Source organism: Nothobranchius furzeri, chromosome 1, assembly GCF_043380555.1.
Source record: "Nothobranchius furzeri strain GRZ-AD chromosome 1, NfurGRZ-RIMD1, whole genome shotgun sequence".
NCBI lineage: Eukaryota > Metazoa > Chordata > Actinopteri > Cyprinodontiformes > Nothobranchiidae > Nothobranchius > Nothobranchius furzeri.
This window is the reverse complement of record NC_091741.1, coordinates 103,545,466-103,566,151: the sequence shown is the minus strand read 5'-3', so window position 1 is coordinate 103,566,151 and position 20,686 is coordinate 103,545,466. Positions and strand designations below refer to the sequence as shown.

The window sequence follows — 20,686 nt, the reverse complement described above, 5'->3', positions numbered from 1 at the left end:
ATCCTAACCGTAACCCTGTATGTCGGTCTAAATTTTCAGTTAAGCATGTTTGAGAGGAACGATGAAACGCAAAGCAAAGCTTTGCATACGCAAGCTGGTTGAGGTTAGGATGGGGGTGAGGGGAAGGTTAAATAGCAAGAGGGTATATATATATATATATATATATATATATATACCCTCTTGCTATTTAACCTTCCATAAATATGTGTATGTAGAGAGAGAGAGAGAGAGAGAGAGAGAGAGAGAGAGAGAGAGAGAGAGAGAGAGAGAGAGAGAGAGAGAGAGAGAGAGAGAGAGAGAGAGAGAGAGAGAGATAGAGATAGAAAGAGAGAGAGAGAGAGAGAGAGAGAGAGAGAGAGAGAGAGAGAGAGAGAGAGAGAGAGAGAGAGAGAGAGAGAGAGAGAGAGAGAGATTTTTACACAAACAAAAAACTGCTCTAAGCCACCACCATCTTCATCACATCAGAAAGAAACCATTGTACTGGCGCTCCAACCCCTGCAGCATGGTTTCTTTATTAGTTTTATTCTGTTGTTCTATGTGACTCACAGACAGAGGAGCTGCAGAGTGCTGGCTGGTAACACTGGGAGGTCTGGAAGGGCGCTGGTGCCACCCATGCTTCCTCTGCAGAGTGGGGATTGGAGGAGAGGGCTCTCTGTGAACCTAAAAACAAACAAAACTGTTAGCTTTTATTTGTTGCCACTTAAATTACAGAATTATTGAGGAGGAATCAAAAAAGCACACCAGTGAAGTAGAGATCTGAAGTAGATATGCTTTTGGAATCACGGCAGACAGAGATGTTCTTAGGTGATACTGAAACAATGTTGAACATACCTCCTCTACTCGTGTCTGCCTCTCTCTCTCATACTGTCTCGTTTTTAGCATGGTGCTTTCCTTCTCCTCAACCTCCTCCTCCTTCTTCTTCTTCTCTGCATCCATCCTCCTCTGTTCGGCCAGCCGAATCAGCTCCTCGTTCTTGGCCCTTTGCTGTGAGACGCGTTGGATCGTAAAGAAACCACATAGAGGGTAAAGCCAGGGCCACACTGTACTTTTTCAGCTGTAGCAAAGAACTGCTTCATGTCACACTGTGTGACTATAGAGAGGTCGCACACTGTATAGTCCAAGATTTTACTGAGTCAATCTGCACAATGTCTCGCTCTAGCAGCCCAATGCCATGAGCGCACGTGTCAAAAAGCACAGGTCAGTAAATGCCGACAGATACCCAAGAAAACAACAATGGCGAGAGAAAAAAAGTGCCACCCTTACTCTATTATTAGACTCCAAACCAAACTCCAAAGAGGTGTTCCACATGTTTCTGTGTGTAGCCTCCGTTGTTGCTAATGTTGCTACTGCTACTTCTGTACACTTGTCAGTTGTTGTTTATTCTCTGGTTGTATTTTAATTGGTCATTTGCACAGGAGTCACAGGTTTTCAAGCACTGCTTGACAACTTTTGAAGTCTGACTTTGGTCGTGAGAGTGCTCATTAAACTGCCGCTGGGCCAGTCACAGTGGATGGCCACAGACATTCAAATCACCTTCACGTTCACCTTTTTTCCACCATTCTGTTCATGACACCATTCTTGTCTGGGACAACCGAAAAATGCACAGTGTAGCCTGGTCTTCAGGGAGAAAAACGATGTTTAAAATCCTCACATCCACCTCCTTTTGCTTCTTCTTCTCTTGCTCTTCTTCATACTCCCTCTGGATGCGCTGCCTCTGCTCCGAAAGCCTCTTCTCCTCCTTTTCCTCCTCCAGTCTGAGTCGGTCCCTCTCTACTGCTTTTTTACGCATTTTCTCTTCAATCTGTGAACATACACAGACTAGATTAACCCACCAGCAAGAACCATACAATTAAAGGCCATCTTCCACTTTAAACCCATCTAAGCATTTTTGGATAGCTTGACCTATATATGAAGTGTTTTTAATGTAATTACGACTGAGTTCAAATTATAAAGGCATGCTTTGGTGCCTTTTAGTGGGTTTCTCTAGCCTAGTGAACTAGACCAAATTCTTGCTTTGCAAAGAATGGTCTAGGCATGCTCCATTGGAACCTCTGCAGCTCCTACCAGGACTCTGGCTAGCCAATCACAGCTCTCTAGAGGGGTTTGAAACACATAAAGAGCTGTGATTGGTCCATAATGGTGGGCCAATCATAGCGCTCTATCTGCTTAGTGAACAAATCACAGAGCTTTATCCACTTTGTGGGCCAATCAGGGCACTCTATATGCCTGGTGGGTGGGATGATGCAACAGAGTGAAACAAGAGTATGTCACATTCATTGTCCAGTAGAATGCGGAGATCATTTGAAAGACAACGGTAGAACCCGCCCCACAACCGAGAGCCGTCAATGGAGCGTGGCCAAACTAAATAATACATTTATTTAGTCTGGCTTCCCAGGCTAGGGTTTCTCATGACCTGCTTGAAAAACAGCGCCTTCTGGTAAAAAAACGGAAGTGATGTAGGAGGGAGAAATCATTCGCTTCATTAGTGGCTGTTTACACAGAGCTTTATCGGGAGACGTCGCCAGAATCGGAGGAAGAATTCAATTCAATTCAATTCAAATTCAATTCAAAGATACTTTATTAATCCCAGAGGGAAATTAAGAGATCAGACATACTTAGGCAAAGACACATAACAAGAATTGGTGACTGTGGTCATTCGCAACCCGAGTCGTGCTACCTTAATAGAGATCAGAGGGGTTTACATGACGATTGGGTCAGGTGGAAGAAAAAAAAAGGCACTTCACAGTTACCCTCCACAGGGAGGGCAACTTTGCTATGCAAAAAACACCTCAGACAGAAATGCAACAGACATTACACAACATAGGTGTCCACTAGGTGGGGTGGTAGGTTTTGAGACTCCCACACAGTCAGCTTTATGCCAATGCTGTGACAATAGTATCAGTCTCCACTGTTTTGCCCCTCCTATGTCACTATGTCAAGTGACAGAAACTTGCTAGCTTTTTGTTGAAGCTGACTTTTGCACAGCTAAAGACAAATAACATCTGAGAGTCATTCAAACACTGAAAAGTGTGATCAACTTTATTTTTTCACCAAATAGAAAGATGTTTATGATTTTAAAACAACTTAAAAGATGGACTTTAACTTTTGATGAAGGAAACTATACTTTTAACATTTTATTCCTACCATTTCAGTAGCAGAAAAACAGAAAGATAGCAGATTGGTAATCAGAACTTCAGAAGATTAAATTGGTACCTGCTGTTTGAGGTAAGCTTTGTACTTGTCCTGCTCTTGGAGCTGAAACTCATCAGGCTGGCTTGCAAAGATTTTACCTCGGGCAAACTGAGGGGCCTGGGCATGAGTAAAGCCTAGGAAAGAAGGAAACAAGAAAGTTTAGTAACGTTTGTACATTTGGGCTCCAGGAACGTGATTGTGTCGTCAAGTAAAAAAAAAAAAAATTAAATAAAAAAACCTGAAAATGGCCAGGGGTGAGGGGGCTGACTTAGGCCCCCAATGGGGTGAAGGGGCACCGCCCCTGTAGTGGGACAGGGGTAAAGCCCCCGGTAGCTGGAGCATTTTCACCAATCTTAAGTGGGGTTGGGAATCTAAAACCAGTTCTTGTTGAGAACCAGTTCCCATTGTTTAAATTCCTAGGAATCGTTTGCCACTTTTGCAAACGATTGCCCTCATCAATTCCAGTCGGCATGAATTATGTCACCGCACACGTTGCATAGCTTGATAGCGATGGCTCATCAAAATCGACAATAGAAGTTGTTTAAGCTTTTGGCCAAGAGCAGATTATCAGTGGTACCAGTGATAAGGACTTGGATCAATAGACAGAATCAACAATGCCATTGATATTGATAAAAACTCATCAGTTCCCACCCTTAATCTTAAATGTGTTTCTTGGCTCTATGGGGGATTTTTTTTATATCGTCTCCACTCTGTACTCACTGTAAGCTGCCATTTACCGTCAATATCTCCATTTACACATGCGCAGCGCTGATTTACTTTCGGTTTCCTCTATAGACGCCACCAGTTTAAACGTCATCAGGCATGCGCCTAGCAACTTGTACCTGTTTCTTCTATGAAGATGGTTTCTAGCAAACAGTCAGGGAACACGCAGTCTTGTTTTGAATCGATAGTGGGCAGTAAAGGGTAAAATTTCTGAGTAATTTTTGAGTGGGACATGAAAACTATCGAGGTGGGCCTCTATCATGAATAAGTTCACAGAGAAACCAGCCAATCAGAGGCGAGATGTCAGAATATGAGGAACTAAAACTGAGAAAGACTCCAAATCCTGCTGTTTTCTGCTCCCCCCTCCTCTAACTAACTTCTGGTTCCTGAAACAGGAGCACCAGAGCTTTTCCAACAGAGACCCGCTCACAAGGCATTCTAGGCAGATGAGACATAGAGAGACCACTGCAGATGTGTGGGGAAAAAAAGTCTACTTGGTCTTTCAATGCATAATGTTGGAATGTGACGCCTGAAGGTAAAGTACCAAAACCTCTCTGGAACCTTTTCACAATAAAGTACAGAACACTATCTACAAATACAATATTAAAATAAAATCTGACTAAGTAACATGATGTGGAAGAAATAAAAAAATCCACTAATAATAATGGAAATAATGTGTATAATCTAATGGAACAATCCTGGGGGACTAAGTCATTTAAATGCAAAGCTGATTTATTTTCTGTGGTCTGTCACTTAGTGAGCAGCTGTGGTCAGCAGCAACACCAACAGATGATCAGACCTGCTGCATCAGAGTCACGACCTGGTGAAACATTAGAAACCAGGATGAACATCGGTCAGAATTACTACCTAAAACTAACTTCAGGGTGGTTTTGCTGTTCATGGTGATGATGGAGATGTTTCACAAACCAAAACTTTTCTTTTAAATCATTCTAAGGCGTTAACGTTAACCTGCTGCTCATCTGAAATGTTACATTCATAGTAGATGTCTGGAGAAAATATCCAGTCTGCCTAATAAAAACCTATTAGGTTTTAAGTGTAGAGTTAATCTGCATACTGAAATCACCTCTGTTGCTATTCAGTGGAGATTCCGAAAAATGACCAATCAGATTAACCTATGAAGCTTATACCATATATATATAAATATCCCGGATACTTATATATTGATCTAAGTTCATACATCAACCTGTTTGATCTAATTTTAATCCAAAGATTAATGTTTAATTTAGATAATTAAATTTAATAGCTAAAGTTATTTTAAATCAGAAACTAGGATCTTTGCTTTCAAATAACCAGAAATATTATACCTTTTCTGTGTTTCGTTTCAATAAAGACGCAAGTTTAAAAATGAAGAAATTTATTACTAACAAATTTAAACTGAAAGATTTGAAACGACAATCATAAACGATAATTCAAGGATGAAAATTTAATGACAATTTTTAACAGCTTTGATATTAAACTTGTTTTAAAAGCAAGCCTGTGCCTGAATGGAAGCTAAATGAAAAATACGAGTTTGGATGCGTGGATGAATTTATGAGAAGGTTTCTTTCACAGAGAGCAGAAGCATTCTGGATGGAATTGATGTTTTGCGGCTAACTGAGTTATTTAGAGAGAAAACAGCATCAGACGCAATCTGTCGAAGTCTACCTCACCCATATAGAAGACCCTCCTTCGGATCCGAAGTGTCCAGGTGCAGATGGTTTCCTCCAGGCACGAGGTTGGTAGAAGAACCTCTATGCGACCAAATCAGTCCTGAGATGTCTCCTTGGGTCACTCGACTGGTGGAACAATTTGCGTCTCAAGATCCGTAACTCTGAAGGAGTTTTTCGTCTTTTAACTTAACTCAGAAATCAATGACTCTGGGTAGAGTCTTCGTTAGCTGGTTACAGTTTGTTTATTCTTTAGCTATTCTTGTCAGCGTGACTGGAACAGCAGGTGGAGGTTTCAGGGACGGCCATTCCCTTTTCCTCCGTGGTGTTGGTTCAAGAACTGGTTCTGAAGCTGGTGATGGTTAGTTTTACCAAGCTCCCAGGACCTCCCACGCTCTCCGGAAGAAAGCTTTGATCATGCGTCGAAACATGTGTTGCAGTTATTGTTTATCTGGACTCTGTGTTAGCTGGATAAGGTGAACTGACCTTCTGATATGCTGAACACATCTTTTACTGTCATCATAATCATTATTATAATAATAATTATTATTATACCCAAAACATAAATTCATTTCACGTAATTAAAATACCTTTATACTGAACCAAGTGATCATTTATGAGAGTATGTTAAACAGTAATAAAATCAATGAGTTTTTTAATTATTATCTAATTATTATCGTCGTGACTTGAAGTGTCCTTCTCCTGGGATGGAACAGCAGCAGATATGGTGATATGATCTTGAGACATTGTGGCTCCTTGGGTTAATCTGTGGATTTAAAAGTACTGTTTGACCCAGCTTGACCCAGCTGAGTAGATGTGACCTTTGCCACAAATTAGAGAACCTTCATCACGTTACATAAGGATTTGAGATTTCTTAAACCTAACTCCTACTTCTGCAGTTGTTCATATATAAAAATAAATACATTAGTAACAAACAGCTGTTGACACCTTTAAGTTCAATGATAACGAGTAAGGATATTTAGACCAGGATCAATTATATTGTTGCCATCTAAAAAGGAGTTAGGCTACAGAAAGGTGTGATTGTTGATCAAAAGGTAAAATGGCCGACCACACAGACAGGACATGCTTCTGCTCACAGATTGATGCCATGAATAACCAGGTGCTTCATTAACTTGTTGGTATTTCCATACCATAGGTAGTCTGGTAGCAGCCTTTAGGTTAGGTTAGGTAAGAACTTACAGCGAAGCCTGCGGCCTTTATCTGTGGAACAGTCAGCTAGACAACCGCAGGGCTGCTGCGTAAAGTGTTGTATCTAAAGAGGCTGAAGACAGATTTTCTTAGCTTGCCCTTTAATTGGTCTTTTTCATCGATTATAGTTCATATGGTGTAATAAATGCTTTATTATTTTAAAATATTGTAATATTTCACGTCTGCTGTAATGGTTAAGGGTGTCACTGATTAAGATAAAAACGTGTAAAGAATGGTTACCAGGGATCCGCTGACTGGCGTCATGTTTCCTCCTCTCTGGAACAGAATCAGAACCTCTCTCAGTGGGGTCCAGCTTCTCTGATTGGTGAGCCATTTTGGCAGCCATGGCTCTCCTCTGCCATGCCTCTGGGTTGATAAAAACCTCCTCATTCTGTTTGTGCATCTGATTCAGGTCAGCTGGGCCACGAAAAGCTAAAGTTAGAATTATAAAAGATATGTACAATGCACTGTACAGTGTTTGTAATGAAAACCACCTATGAGATTCCCCGTACTGTCCCTGAGAGGGGCACCACCTCCACCTCTGCCCCAGGGCTGGTGGTTCTTCATGTCAGCTTGTAGCTGGGCCTCATGGCGTTCCTTCTCCTCCCTCTCCATACGCCGGCGTTCTTGCTGCTCTTCAATCTGCATTAACATATATAGTGTGTGTCAGTGAATGCCTTTGTGTGTGTGTGTGTGTGTGTGTGTGTGTGTGTGTGTGTGTGTGTGTGTGTGTGTGTGTGTGTGTGTGTGTGTGTGTGTGTGTGTGTGTGTGTGTGTGTGCGTGTGCGTGTTTGTGTATGTGCGTGTGTGTGTGTGTGTGTGTGTGTGTGTGTGTGTGTGTGTGTGCGTGTGCGTGTTTGTGTATGTGCGCACGTGTTTGTGTATGTGCGTGCATGCCTGCATGTGTGTGTGTGTGTGTTTGTATTAGGGATGGGTGACATCTTGAGATTTAAAAAAATTAATATAATTTCAAACAAGAAACAAAATGACTCAGCAACATTTGTATCGATATAAATGTACAACCAGTGTATTTCTAGTTAGCTGGTGCAGCTATTGCTAGCTGCTAGCTTGCTCCATCTCTAAGCAATCATTCAATCAAACTTTGTATAGCACTTTTCATACAAAAGAAAATGCAGCTCAAAGTGCTTAACAGATTAAAATGACCCCATATAACCCATATTCCCATCCCTTCCCCACAAATATAAAAACAATTGTGACAGTTACAACCCTCATCCCACAACCCATTTTCCAAGCACACGCACAGGGTTTGTAAGTAAAAGCAGTTCCGAAAGATAAGAAGGCCCAAGACCATTAAGACACTTAAAAACCATTAAGAGAACCCCATTACATGTATTCTCACATGTCTGTTCAATCAGAAAACCTCTGAGTTCTGCCCTAAACTTTCAATTTGACTAGGTGGCTTTTAATTAGTGATTAACTGTGTCCAAATCCGCTGAAAGATCTAGTAGTAGCAGCAGTACACAGGACCCCGAATCAGATGCAGTCAGAATATCATTCAGCACACAAATCAGAGCTGACTCAGTAGTGTGGTGGGGTCTGAAAGCCGATTGAAACACGCCCAACAGTGAATTTGTCTGCATGTAGGTTATAATTTGTAAGTAAACAGTTTTCTCCAGAAACTTTGACAACAAAGTAACTTTTGGAATTGGGCGTAAGTTATCATAGTTTGAAGGATCCAGGCCAGGTTTCTTTAAAATCTGCTGCACAACCGTGTTTTTTAAAGACAATAGGATACACACACGTGAAAAGACTGGTGTTCACAATGTTTAAAATGACTGGATCCAGGACAGACAAGATCACGTACCAACTTCGGCGGTATAGGGGGTCCTCAGGAGAACCTGCTGGCTTCACCGATCTAATCAGTTTGCCATGGTCATGGAGGTGAACAGCAGTAAAACTGGAGTAGGTGGGTAGAGATGGTGATTCCGCCATGCAAAATTGTTCCAGAGGGAGAAGTCTATGCCTAATGTTGTCAATCTTATGGAGGAAATAGCCCTGGGGCTCATTACACAGAGAGATAGAAGGGGTTGGACTGTCAGAAGAAGAAGAAGAAGAAGAAGAAGAAGAAGAAGAAGAAGAAGCAGAAGCAGAAGCAGAAGCAGAAGCAGAAGAAGAAGAAGAAGAAGAAGAAGAAGAAAATATCATTTCTATAGCGCCTCTCAAGATAAAAAATCACGAGGCACTTCACAAAAACAAAAAATTTAAAAATATAAAAAAGCATTTAGAAAATGTTTAAAAATATATTTAAAATGAGCAAAAATAGACAATTGTGATTAAAAAAATGTTAAAGAGAGAGAGTGAACAGGAAAGAGAGAAATCAGTGGATCCTGAGGAAGGTGGAATAGGTGGGGAGAGCAGAATAAAGAGAGAGTGGTGAAGAAGGCCATACAAAAGCCAGCTTGAACAAGTGAGTCTTCAGCTGCTGATGTAGCTAACAAAAGTATGGAGTTTATGGTCCCATACAGTTTGGCCTGATCCCCTCTTTGCTGCACATAGTATCAGAAAAGTATTTGTTTCTTGCAGATCTAACCACTCTCTGATATCTAGAAAGCAACTCAATAAAGAGCCATTGCAATATAGTCAACCTTTTTCCACCGTCGCTCCAATACCCTGCACTCGTACGCATGTTCCTCTGCAACCGTCTGATCCCACCTGTGCATGCCCAGGTGCTCATGTCTATTCAGTCATTTACATACAGAAATGCGCTCAATTAACCATATTTGGTCACACCACACTAGGGCTGGGCGATATGACGATTTTAGACCGTTTTACGATCTACACATCTGACGGTCTGTCATTTTTGAGAGACCTTTTTATCACAATTCACAGCTCTGCTGTTGAAATTCTGCCTCTGAATGAAAAGGGAACTTACCCCAGGCGAATGACACGCCTTTGTTTGACCCTTAACCAATCAGAGTCACGGTAATATATTAGTGCCCCGCTTGTTTTCACCTGTGTGTGAACAAACATGGCTTCAGCCGCGGCTGAGAGCGACAGCGAGGTTTTCGTTCCGAAGAGGAACGCCTCGTCCATTATATGGAACTGGTTTGGTTTTTCACCAGAGGACAAAGAGCAGCGAAACATCATTTACAAGGAGAGCGTCAAGGCAAGTGATGGCAACACCACAAACTTGTTTAATCACTTGAAAAGAAGGCATCCCAAACAATACAAAGAGAGCCAGCTGGCAGCTAAAGCTAAAAAGCCTGTGGCTGCAGCGGCAGCGGCTAGTGCTTCTTCCAGGCAGCAAACGCCAACAGAAACACTCACAAAACTCACTCCTTACGACAGAGACAGCAGACGATGGAACAGCGTGACAGATGCAGTGACGTACCACTTGGTTAAAGATTTGTGTCCCGTGCGACCAGTAGGAGTGGGATTTAAGAAAATGATAAAAACATTGGATCCACGCTACGAGTTTTCCAGCCGCAAGTATTTTTTCGAACGCCGCCATTCCACGCATGTACGCTGAAAGCAAAGTGAGAGTTGCAGAAAATATTCAGAATGCGCAGTTTTTTGCTACCACAAGCGATCTCTGGTCCAGCCGCACATCAGAGCCGTATTTGAGCTTAACTATCCACTACATGAGCAACTGGGAGCTACATAGTATTTTGAACAAGTTAATGTTTGCACAATACGTTTGCAATTGACATGTTTGCACTTTAAATATGTTTACGATATTAATTTATGTTAAGTTACTTGAAAAACAAGAAAAACTGATTTTTGTAATTGTTTCTCTCAGGGCTTTTATCATCTCTGGTGTGAGTTTAAAATATAAGTGTGTTAGCACTGTGCTGATTATCCCTAATATGAATAAATGTTTATTTATTCAATGTTTCTCTTCTTTAATACGCAATTGAAGTTATGCTATTCATGGATAAAAAATCGTGATAAAATTGAAATCGTGATAAAATATTGGAAAAATTGTGATATTCTATTTTTGCCATATCGCCCAGCCCTACACCACACCCCTTACTGTGAGTATACAAAATATATATACAGCCTAGATGCTCTGTTACGCAATGTCACGAATGCAGAACTGTCAAGTAGACATGCGGATGGAAAAAAGTGCAGGGGACAAAAATTAACTGTGGAAAAAATGGGGGGATCATGTCTTGTAATCATACTATGATCAATCAATCAAAAATCAAGATATGACAGGTGGACATTAATCATGATATTTTTATTTATTTATTTTTTGTCCTTTCCTGAGGAATAATTTAATCCCAGAAAAGTGTCATTGACACTGCTCTCATCTAGGACTCTCTTAATCTTGATTCACTGTTCTTTGTCCATGTCTTCTGCAGTGGAATAACAGTGTCTGAGTTGTGAGACGTATGATATGGAGATCTTCTCCAGTATCCTCGGTGACCACCTGGAAGTTTAGTGGCCTCTCCTAGTACATGATTCGATATGGATCCTTCCAACGTGGTGCAAGTTTGGCAGAGTAGGAATCGACTGCCCTGGATTTCGGATCGATTCAGAGCCAGACCTGATCCTTTTCTTTGAACTCCACTTCTTTTCTTTTTCCATCAATTTTTCTTTTTTATTGTCGTGCATTTTCCAGGTTGTTAGCAACTATCTGTCTGAGATCCGAGAGTTGCCTTGCCGTTTGATATGCATGAGAATCTGAGTCACAGAGTCATGTAGATGTAGCTCACCATCTAGGGGCCCTTTTAAGGTAAGTCCAAGGTTGAGTTCTGCCGGAGTGACTTTTGATGATTCATGTATTGCTGAGTTCTGGGCAAATTGAAACTCTGCCAAGTATTTGTCCCATGTCTTATGTTTTCCCTCCAGATTTGACGCAATCATGGCTATGGTTTTGCGATTTACATGCTCACTCAGGTTGGTATGTGGATGGTAGAGTGATGTCCTTTATAGTTGCAGATTCAATTGTTGGCAGGTGTCCTTGAACAAAGAAGAGTCAAAGGGTTGTCGTGGTAATGGCAGAGTAGTTGTTGACGAAAAACTGCTGGGACCTAGATTTGATGAAGAGTTCTATGAGGTAATTGAGTTATTCTATACACCTTGTCCTCAATGATGGTGTATGTGGTGGTGAGACACTCCTTAACATCCCGTCTCCAAGATCCTGGTGTACAGGTTTTGGACATCCTAATCGGTCTGTTGAGCTTTCCATATTTCCTCGTCAGTTATATTTAGGTGGGGTGAAGTATCCTTCGTGGAACGCATTACTACCGCCAGGCTGGGTGTTTGTTGCAGCTCCAGTGGTGCTCTGGATAGAACATCAGGGACTGTGTTGTACTTCCCTTTGCTGTACTCCACTGTAAACATGAATTCTTAAAGGCGCAACACCCAACGGATCAACTTGATGCTGGGTTTACTACTGCCCCTGTGACCCGACTCCGGATAAGCGGATGAAAATGGATGGATGGATGGTTTAAGCACAGGTTATTCAAACATTTGATTTAAACATCTTGTTCATTCATCACATTTTATTATTGAAACGTATAACTGTAAAGTCCAGTAGGATTCGAGTAGGTTCACTTTTTATTCAGAGTGAGGAATCAGCAGTCTGGCTTCTACGCAGAGAGTGCAGGTCCTTGGGTGAGAATGTCTGTCTGGAATGTTTTGTCTTCATGCATGTAAACACGCACTGAGCAGAACCTTCTGGAATTGGAAGGCCAAATAGAAAGTGGATTTATGCATGTAGATGAAAGGTTATACTGTGGTCAGTTGGACGGTGAAAAATAGACCCTTTTGTATGTTACAGTTAACCTTGAGTGCTTCTTGTAAAGTTGCGCAATATTCACAACATCACGTAGGACTTGAGAACAGGAAGCGGGAAGTGACTATTGTTTATACCAGATCAGACATGCCGTCTTGTTTTGTGAGATTCTAATTCATTAACAGTGGGTAAGTACGCTATTTATTAAAATATTTTAAGATCAACAGTACTTTAAAGTTTTCAAAACTGCGGCTGGGTTTGTGCTGTAATGCCAGCCACTATTAGAGACCGGCCTTTATTTTCCCCCGCTGATGGTGAGACTGGCTAATGTAGTAGACCCGGTCGGTAATGGAATACATGCCAATATTAGAGGATTCAGTAGCACATGTATCAACAGCATGGTAGCTGACAATATGCGATTGATGTCCAAGAAAAGGAAAGAAGATAAAATAGTCAAATCAAGAGGTACCAAGTAAAACAACACAGGCAAAATATCTGGTAAAGTGCTAAAAGCAACATAAAAATAATAAAAAATAATGTTTTTAAAAGGAACCCAGGTCACAAAACCTTGTGGTTCTTAAAGATAAATGTTAGTATCAGTTATATTAAAGTGGTGTAAAAAACCTGCTTAATGTCTTCATTTTTATAAAATTTACAAAAATTGTTTAACTCGTAGGCCGCCATTTTTGTTAGCGTCGCAATGCACTCTGGGTAGTGGCGTCATATGGTTTTACCTCGGTTGCACCAGCGGCTTTGGGACCCTGTAGTGACTGTTCAGCGACATAAACATGTCATCTGTTCAACCTTTTCATTTGAACCAGAGTGGAACATTAATGAGGACATCACTGACCATGTTTCACTAAACGAGCATCAACATGAAGAGCAAGAAGGGCGAGATGAAGCGAAAGCAGGACAAAACCGGTGGCGCGTGTGCGGCAAACACGTTTCCATGGTAACCGAGAGGGAGAGTGTTTGTCGTCAAGAGCTTACAATTGTGTCAGCAGAAGTTGGTAAGCTATTGTGTGATCAAATGTATATAATTATGAATGATTTTGGAGAATATTAGCATCCAGAGCTGTCGTGTGCTACATAGATGATTAGGATATTCAGTGAAACGACTGAAATCATTTTTGCAGATATTATATATGTGGAGAACACTGTGTTGCTACACTTACTGCTTTTTTTACTGACGGGAGAGGTGAATCTTCAGCTTCATCCGTGACGAATGGCGTGACAGAAGCGGCAGCTGCAGGAGCGGGTTGTCGGCTCAGGAGAGCGTCCAGCGTCTCTTGTCTCTCCGAGGGCGTTTAGGCTCCTTGTGTGGGAAAATGGTCGCTAAAGCATTTAGTTTCCATCTTTTCTTATACCCAGCCACTCTGGTGAGCTCTTTAAGTAGTTGTGGTCCACTATTAGCCTCAAACGCATCATGAGAGAAATGTTGGGAACACAGCCGCGGATCTTTGGGAAGTTGTGTCCATCCACAGGCATCTTCCCACTGCTTCTTGCCAGTGGGAAAGCTATGTAAACTCACATCCCTCCCCTTGTTGCCCTCTGACTGGAAATGACATCCAAAAGCAGCACAATGTGGCCTTTTACTTCATCATTAATACAGTGAGCGCGTAAACAAACACTAGCGTCAACAGCTTTTCTTCCAAATGCAACCAAAATACGTCATCACCCCCAGAGTGCATTGCGTGCAGAAAACATGGCGTCCTACGTATGTCAAAAAATGTACTAAATATTATAGATTTATAAATAAACAGCAATATATTGTGTGTTTCTAACAACAGTTTGGTACAACAGAAAACTTGTGGCTTATTAGGGCATACACGTCCTCATAACTGGAGTTCCTTTTAAAGGGAGAACAAAGTACGAAATGATAAAACTTGTAAACAAACACACCAGCTACAGTCCTGTCCATTGAATCAAGTACCAAAAGTGATGATGAAGTAGTGGGTTTTGAGACCAGATTTTAACAGATCAACAGATATGTCTGAATGAACCGAGGTAGGCTATTCCAAAGCTTCGGAGTGGCGTGATGCACGTTCACCACGAGTCTTGTACCGCATTTTTGCAACACACAGCACAAGTTTGTCAGCCGAGCATAGAGACCTAAAGGGAATATAGGAATCGAGGAGTTCTGCTAGGTAACCAGTGCAGCTCGGCTAGAAATGGGGTGATGTGATACCTCCAGTTCCTGACAAAAAAAACTGCCTTTGGGAAGAAAGGCAACAATGGCCCCAAATCCATGAGCCACATGATGGAATTCCTGGTTCACTGCAGTCCAGTACCATTCAGAGCACTTTGGACTGTACAAGGAGTTTATAGAGATGGAAATAAATGTAAGAATATTTATATATTTATAGATCATTTACTTTACATTGCATGAATTTAACATTGTATTTATCTACTTTACCACACAAAATACATTTTTCTAAGATGGCATTAAAGCCATTGCAATTAAATTCTAACTTGTCTGAAAATTTGACTAATTCTTTATTTTGTTCATAGGTAAGTGGAAGAAGTGCACCACAATCAATAGAAATATCCTGAAACCACTGTTGAGGGTCTGCCCTCATGAGGAAGTTACTATGCAGTAATTTCTCCAAAAAACTGTGCCAAAAACGCCCTGGAGCGTAAATAAGTAAGGCAAATTAAAAATCAGTGCCATCACAACTTCATTTCCCATGATTCCCTGCAGCCGGAAGCAACGTGATGACGTCACCGAAGTGACGCCGAACCCCGGAAGTTACACAGGTTCCGCCCGCCCGCTGGAGAGAAAAGCGAGGTGTAGAGCGGCAAACTTTGTCTTTTGTCCCAGTTTTAGCTGGTGTTGAAGAGACTTCTGCTACGGCTCCGGACACACACACACACACACACACACACACGCACGCACGCACGCACGCACGCACGCATTCCACAAGTGGTTTGATCCTTTCCAGCCAGACAAAGGAATCAGCCATTTTGGGTTTTCAACTACCTCCATTTTGATACCCCACCTATCAGATAGTCACATCACATTATTATTTCATAATTACTAGTTATTTGTTTGATTAAATAAGTTGGTTGATGTTGATTGGCTAAACACTTTGGGAGAAGCTGAAGTGGGTATATTAGTTAATAAATGTTATTGCCAATTAAGCATTTGTCTCAAGTGAGTTTGTTTGTGTTGATATAAAATACAACTGCAGCTCTTTAAGGATTTTACAGACTTTACACAGATTGATTAGAGGTTGTGGATTCATTTTCCCCTGTTAAAAAGGGGTGGTGCCCCGAGGATACACAAGGATTTCCTAATTACGTAATAAATCGGTAAATATTTCCATATTTACAAATTTATTGATGAATCCAAAAAGTAAGTAAAGCTTACAAATTATTCGTTGACTAATAATCACAACACCACCCACTTGCCACTTCCTTGCTGAACCTGTACTTAGCATCTCTGTAGGGAGTCCTTGTACCCACTTTTAAAAGATAATTTCTTTTCTAACAACAGATGTTTTAATTTTGGAGTAAATCAGGCGTCATTGTTTTAACTTCCCCTGGTGCGTGATGGTATGATGTTGTCCTGGCAGAGGTGGATGTAAGAGGTGACGATATCTGTGAACTCATCTAAACTGTCAGAGGCAGCCTTCATTACCTCCCAGTCTGTGATCTCTAAGCATGTGCGAAGCTCATCTACTGTACAGCCTCGTTAGTCCACTGTTTTGTTGACTTCACAACAGGCTTGGAGAGTTTCAGCCTTTGTTTGTATGCAACGATCAGACGGATGTTCATGTGGTCAGAAAGTCAGAGCGAGGTACTGCATGATAAGACTCCCGTTTAAGAACTGGCAGTTCAAGTTTAATGACACTGCTCAGTGTCAGTAAGTTTAGATGGCATTAAGAAGTAATTTTATTCTGCATTTACTGAGTTATTTTTGAAATACTCAGATAAGAAACATTTCTGTTTTGTACTCCAAAAACCTGTGAACCTGGAGCTGTTCTTTTCATTTTTTTTGTTTAGGCAATAAGCTAAAACTTGAAGAATATGCAGCTGGATGGTTAGGTGGTTTTCCAGTGCACTGATTACAATAAAAATGGTGGAATTCCTTAACTTGACATGTTTAAGTGATTTTTTTAAACATTTTTCAACTGACTATTGACAAAATTAAACAAAAAGCATCAAAACAATCACAAAAAATTGCCGCAAATCCCTAGAGGAACTGATAAAGGAAGACTTACCAGGCTATAACTCTAACTCTCGAGCCTTGGAGGTTACATTTAATGTAGCATACCTGTTGTTTCAGGGCATCTCTATAACTCAGAGTCCTGCTCCTGGTGGATCTGGGTCTCTCTGAAGAGACTTCGGTTAGTGGATCCACAACGTCATTGCTGGGTCGGCTAGAACGATAACAGAAGATCATCATCAGCTTTGAGTTTTATATATTAGTTTTACCACACCTCTTCTTCAGCACAAAGAGAGTTTAAGGTTAAACTGAACCCTAGAAAGCTCAAATTCTGACAGCAGGGACACTTACTTCACAAGAGGATCAGGAAAACTCCAACAACTGTTAGGACTGTAGTTCCCAAACTTGGTAGGAACAGTTCCCCTTGGTGGTACATTCCAGTAGGCCAAGGGAAACTCAGGACCAGGAACTGAATAATGAGCGTCTGGAAAGGTAATCATAAACTCAAGACTGGCAACGCTGAATGTACAGGGCTTTCTGGTTCTAGTCCAGAACCAGAAGCTTTTACAAAAACAAAGAAAATACGCCAACACTTACAGTGGGCCATGTTGGGATCAAGCAAGTTTCTGGTTTTGTAGGACTGATAGGGTTCTAGGCATGGACTTCTGTAAGATTCACTCAATGAGGAAGGAGGGTGAGGATGAAACACAGGATTTCTGCAGGAACATAGATTTGATTAATGATGTAGAATACTGTAGTAAATGCATCAATGACAGAGCTGCCAGCAAAAGAAATAAACACATGAATAAGGATGGAACAAATAAGTGCTGAACCAGTAGACATTTGAGTCAGTGAGAGACAAAATAAGGTCCTTGAATAAACTGTTCTCCATCATAGACAATTAACTCCCTCCAAGACACCTCAAAAGAGACAGAAGAGCTCTGTCTCGAACAGATTCATTCAGTTTTGCTGTTCTAAAGCAGGTTCCAGAAAGTCATTCTCTATTGACTCTTTGCATGTGACATCATGCAACTCTTTTGCCATGACGGATGTCAAATTAACTATGTACGTACATCAAAACTCATGTAGAGTTAGTCCAAAACAATTTAGTTTGTAGCCTTCAATCCTTTTAAATTTGTTGATTTCAACAAAATCAACAAAGAAAACAGCTCTAGCAGGGAGATAGTACTTCCGAGATTACGTAGAAATTTTGGGGTGATCGCCAATGAAACCCAATGATTCTATACCATCAAGATGTGTTGGAGTTTTCTTTAGGAACATTACATTTATATCTGATGAACACATGGGTGCATTTATGGTCGACATAACATACCGAGAGACTGGATGGCGGTTAGGAGATGGACCGTCTTCCCCCAGACCAAGGACTGAGCTGTACTCCAGTAGCGGGGACTGGAAGGCCACATGTGGATGCTCAGGACAAGGTCCTTCCCAACCACTAACAGTCTTCTCATTAGAGGGTAAAGGTCTAGACAATGAGTCAGTCTCATCAAATGGCTTCAAACACAATGGGCCTTTTCCTCTGTTCAGTCCAAACTGCAGAATCCGTTCCGGCTGCATTGTACACACAAAAAAACAGCAGTTAACAAGAAAACTAAATGAAGGCTATACACACATACAAGTGAGTCAAATACCTGCATACCTGCTTCTCTGGATCAGTTGCTCCAGTTGCAGCAACTTTCAGCTCCAAGTCTTTTTCCCTGCATCAACACAAATGTGTGTCAGAGGATAGAAAAAAATGCACATTTCACACAGAGAGAAAAGTTGTAATCTGTGGACATGTGTGTAAAACACACAAGAGGGCAATAGTGGTAAAGAAGTTTAGTGCCTGCTAGTAACTCACAGTGTACATACGGTAAATTTAAAATTAATTTAGCCACCGGTAGTAATTTACTCTACCAGCCAACTGTGATTGCAAATTAATGCTGTCAAGCTGCATTTACTTAGGACAAAACCAGCAGCTGCAGCATGGAGCGGGTGGAGGTGATGGTAACGAACATGGGGCAACATCGATTATATGGACCTGGTTTGGGTTTACGGAGTCAGATGTTGAGCAGAAAAACAATGTCAGTAAATAATGGTAGGTGACAGTAAAGTCTTATCTGTGTAAGAGCTCATTAATGCTAATTCTCTTAAATGCTGTCTGTTTTTTAATAGATGATTAACACACAGGCTTCCAAACTCTTTGGACGTCTCCTGTGATTTAGTTAAAACAAACTTCCCTCTGCAGTTTCAGCAGTTTCTCCTATTTATTAGGAAGGTCGAGTCTGACATAAGCTTCTATCTCTCTGTGCTGCCTGTGAGCATTTCAGTCAGACCCACTGATCAGCTGATCTGAAAGACTTTACTGAAAAAGTAGTGCATGCATTTATTACCTCAAGACTGGATTACTGTAATTCATTACTATCAGGAAGTCCACATAATATGACCAGAAAGTAACCTTTCACTTGCAGACACAAAAACACCATCTGTACATCTTTGCTCAAGGCCTCATGCAGAAGCCAGACTGCTGCATCCTCACTCTGAATAAAGTGCACCCACCTCAAAGTTCCTACATGACTTTAACACTTATAAGTGGAAATAATCAAATGTGTTGAGTGAACAAGATGTTAAATCAAATGTTTGAATAATCTGTGCTTTAATCAATAGCTATGCTCATACACAAATGTAATAAGATAATTATTAATGTTAACATCCACTTCACATAAGTGTTTAAAACATTCTCATTCACACAAAGAGTTAGCCTCCCCGAGGATCTGAATGAAGGAGTGACTTCTGAGGTATATTTTGGTAATGCCCTCAAACGTGTCAAATTCTGATTTGCCAAATTTATAAGCAAACAGGAATTACTTCTCGATTAAATCAGTTTCTAGCTGACTCTCGAACTGGCCAATTCAGGAAAAGGCATTTTGAAACCATCTTCTCCTTTGACCTCAAGTCAAAAGCCTCACTGCAACGCTGTGGGTGATATCAGACAAAACGGCTCTTCAAAGAGCCAAGCAAACAGCCTTAGACACAAACGAGCATTCCAGCTTCCTGTCGTGACCTGGAGATATCTTAAGACTAGACGGGTCGTATCGAGCTAATCTACGAGTTCCTGGTATATATATATATATATATATATATATATATATATATATATATATATATATATATATATATATATATATATATGCATATATATACGTATACATATACATATATATACATATACATATATATATACATACATATACATATATATATACATACATATACATATATATACATATATATATATATATATACATATATATATATATATACATATATATATATATACATATATATATATACATATATATATACATATATATATACATATATATATATACACATATATATATATACATATATATATACATATATATATATATACATATATATATATACATATATATACATATATATATATATATATATATATTATATATATATATATATATATATACATATATATATATATATATATATATACATACATATATATATATATACATATATATATATATATATATATATATATATACATATATATATATATATATATATATACATACATATATATATATATATATATATATATATATACATATATATATATATACATATATATATATATACATATATATATATATATACATATATATACATATATATATATATACATACATATATATATATATATATATATATATATACATATATATATATATACATATATATATATATATACATATATATACATATATATACATATATATATATATATATATATATATATATATATATATATATATATATATATATATATATATTAAACTACTCCTAAGCAAATACCATTTGTTTAAACATTTCAGCTGCCCAGTTTTTTAAACAATGTTCGGGGATTTCAGTTTTCTCCTGTTTAGGATTTTATTCTCTATTCTTCACCAACTTTTGTGCTTTACTACATTTGTTAGTGAT

At 39.8% G+C, this 20,686-nt stretch overlaps 1 protein-coding gene across 4 annotated transcripts in view; it reads right to left on the bottom strand.

Moving 5' to 3' along the window:
* The window catches only part of LOC107391650 (centrosome and spindle pole-associated protein 1), a 74,160-nt gene that overhangs the window by 36,674 nt on the left and 16,800 nt on the right, over nucleotides 1-20,686 (bottom strand). For 3 of the 4 annotated variants that reach the window (XM_070552806.1, XM_070552804.1, XM_070552809.1), the window contains exons 8-18: nucleotides 18,324-18,381; nucleotides 17,997-18,235; nucleotides 17,261-17,379; nucleotides 17,015-17,147; nucleotides 16,772-16,877; nucleotides 7,286-7,433; nucleotides 7,032-7,208; nucleotides 3,214-3,326; nucleotides 1,652-1,801; nucleotides 832-984; nucleotides 547-660 (exon numbers count right to left, since the gene is read on the bottom strand). In XM_070552806.1, coding sequence (XP_070408907.1) covers nucleotides 547-660; nucleotides 832-984; nucleotides 1,652-1,801; nucleotides 3,214-3,326; nucleotides 7,032-7,208; nucleotides 7,286-7,433; nucleotides 16,772-16,877; nucleotides 17,015-17,147; nucleotides 17,261-17,379; nucleotides 17,997-18,235; nucleotides 18,324-18,381 — 1,510 coding nt within the window. The remainder of the gene's footprint in view (nucleotides 1-546; nucleotides 661-831; nucleotides 985-1,651; nucleotides 1,802-3,213; nucleotides 3,327-7,031; nucleotides 7,209-7,285; nucleotides 7,434-16,771; nucleotides 16,878-17,014; nucleotides 17,148-17,260; nucleotides 17,380-17,996; nucleotides 18,236-18,323; nucleotides 18,382-20,686) is intronic. The other variant, XM_070552807.1, reaches the window with a different exon arrangement.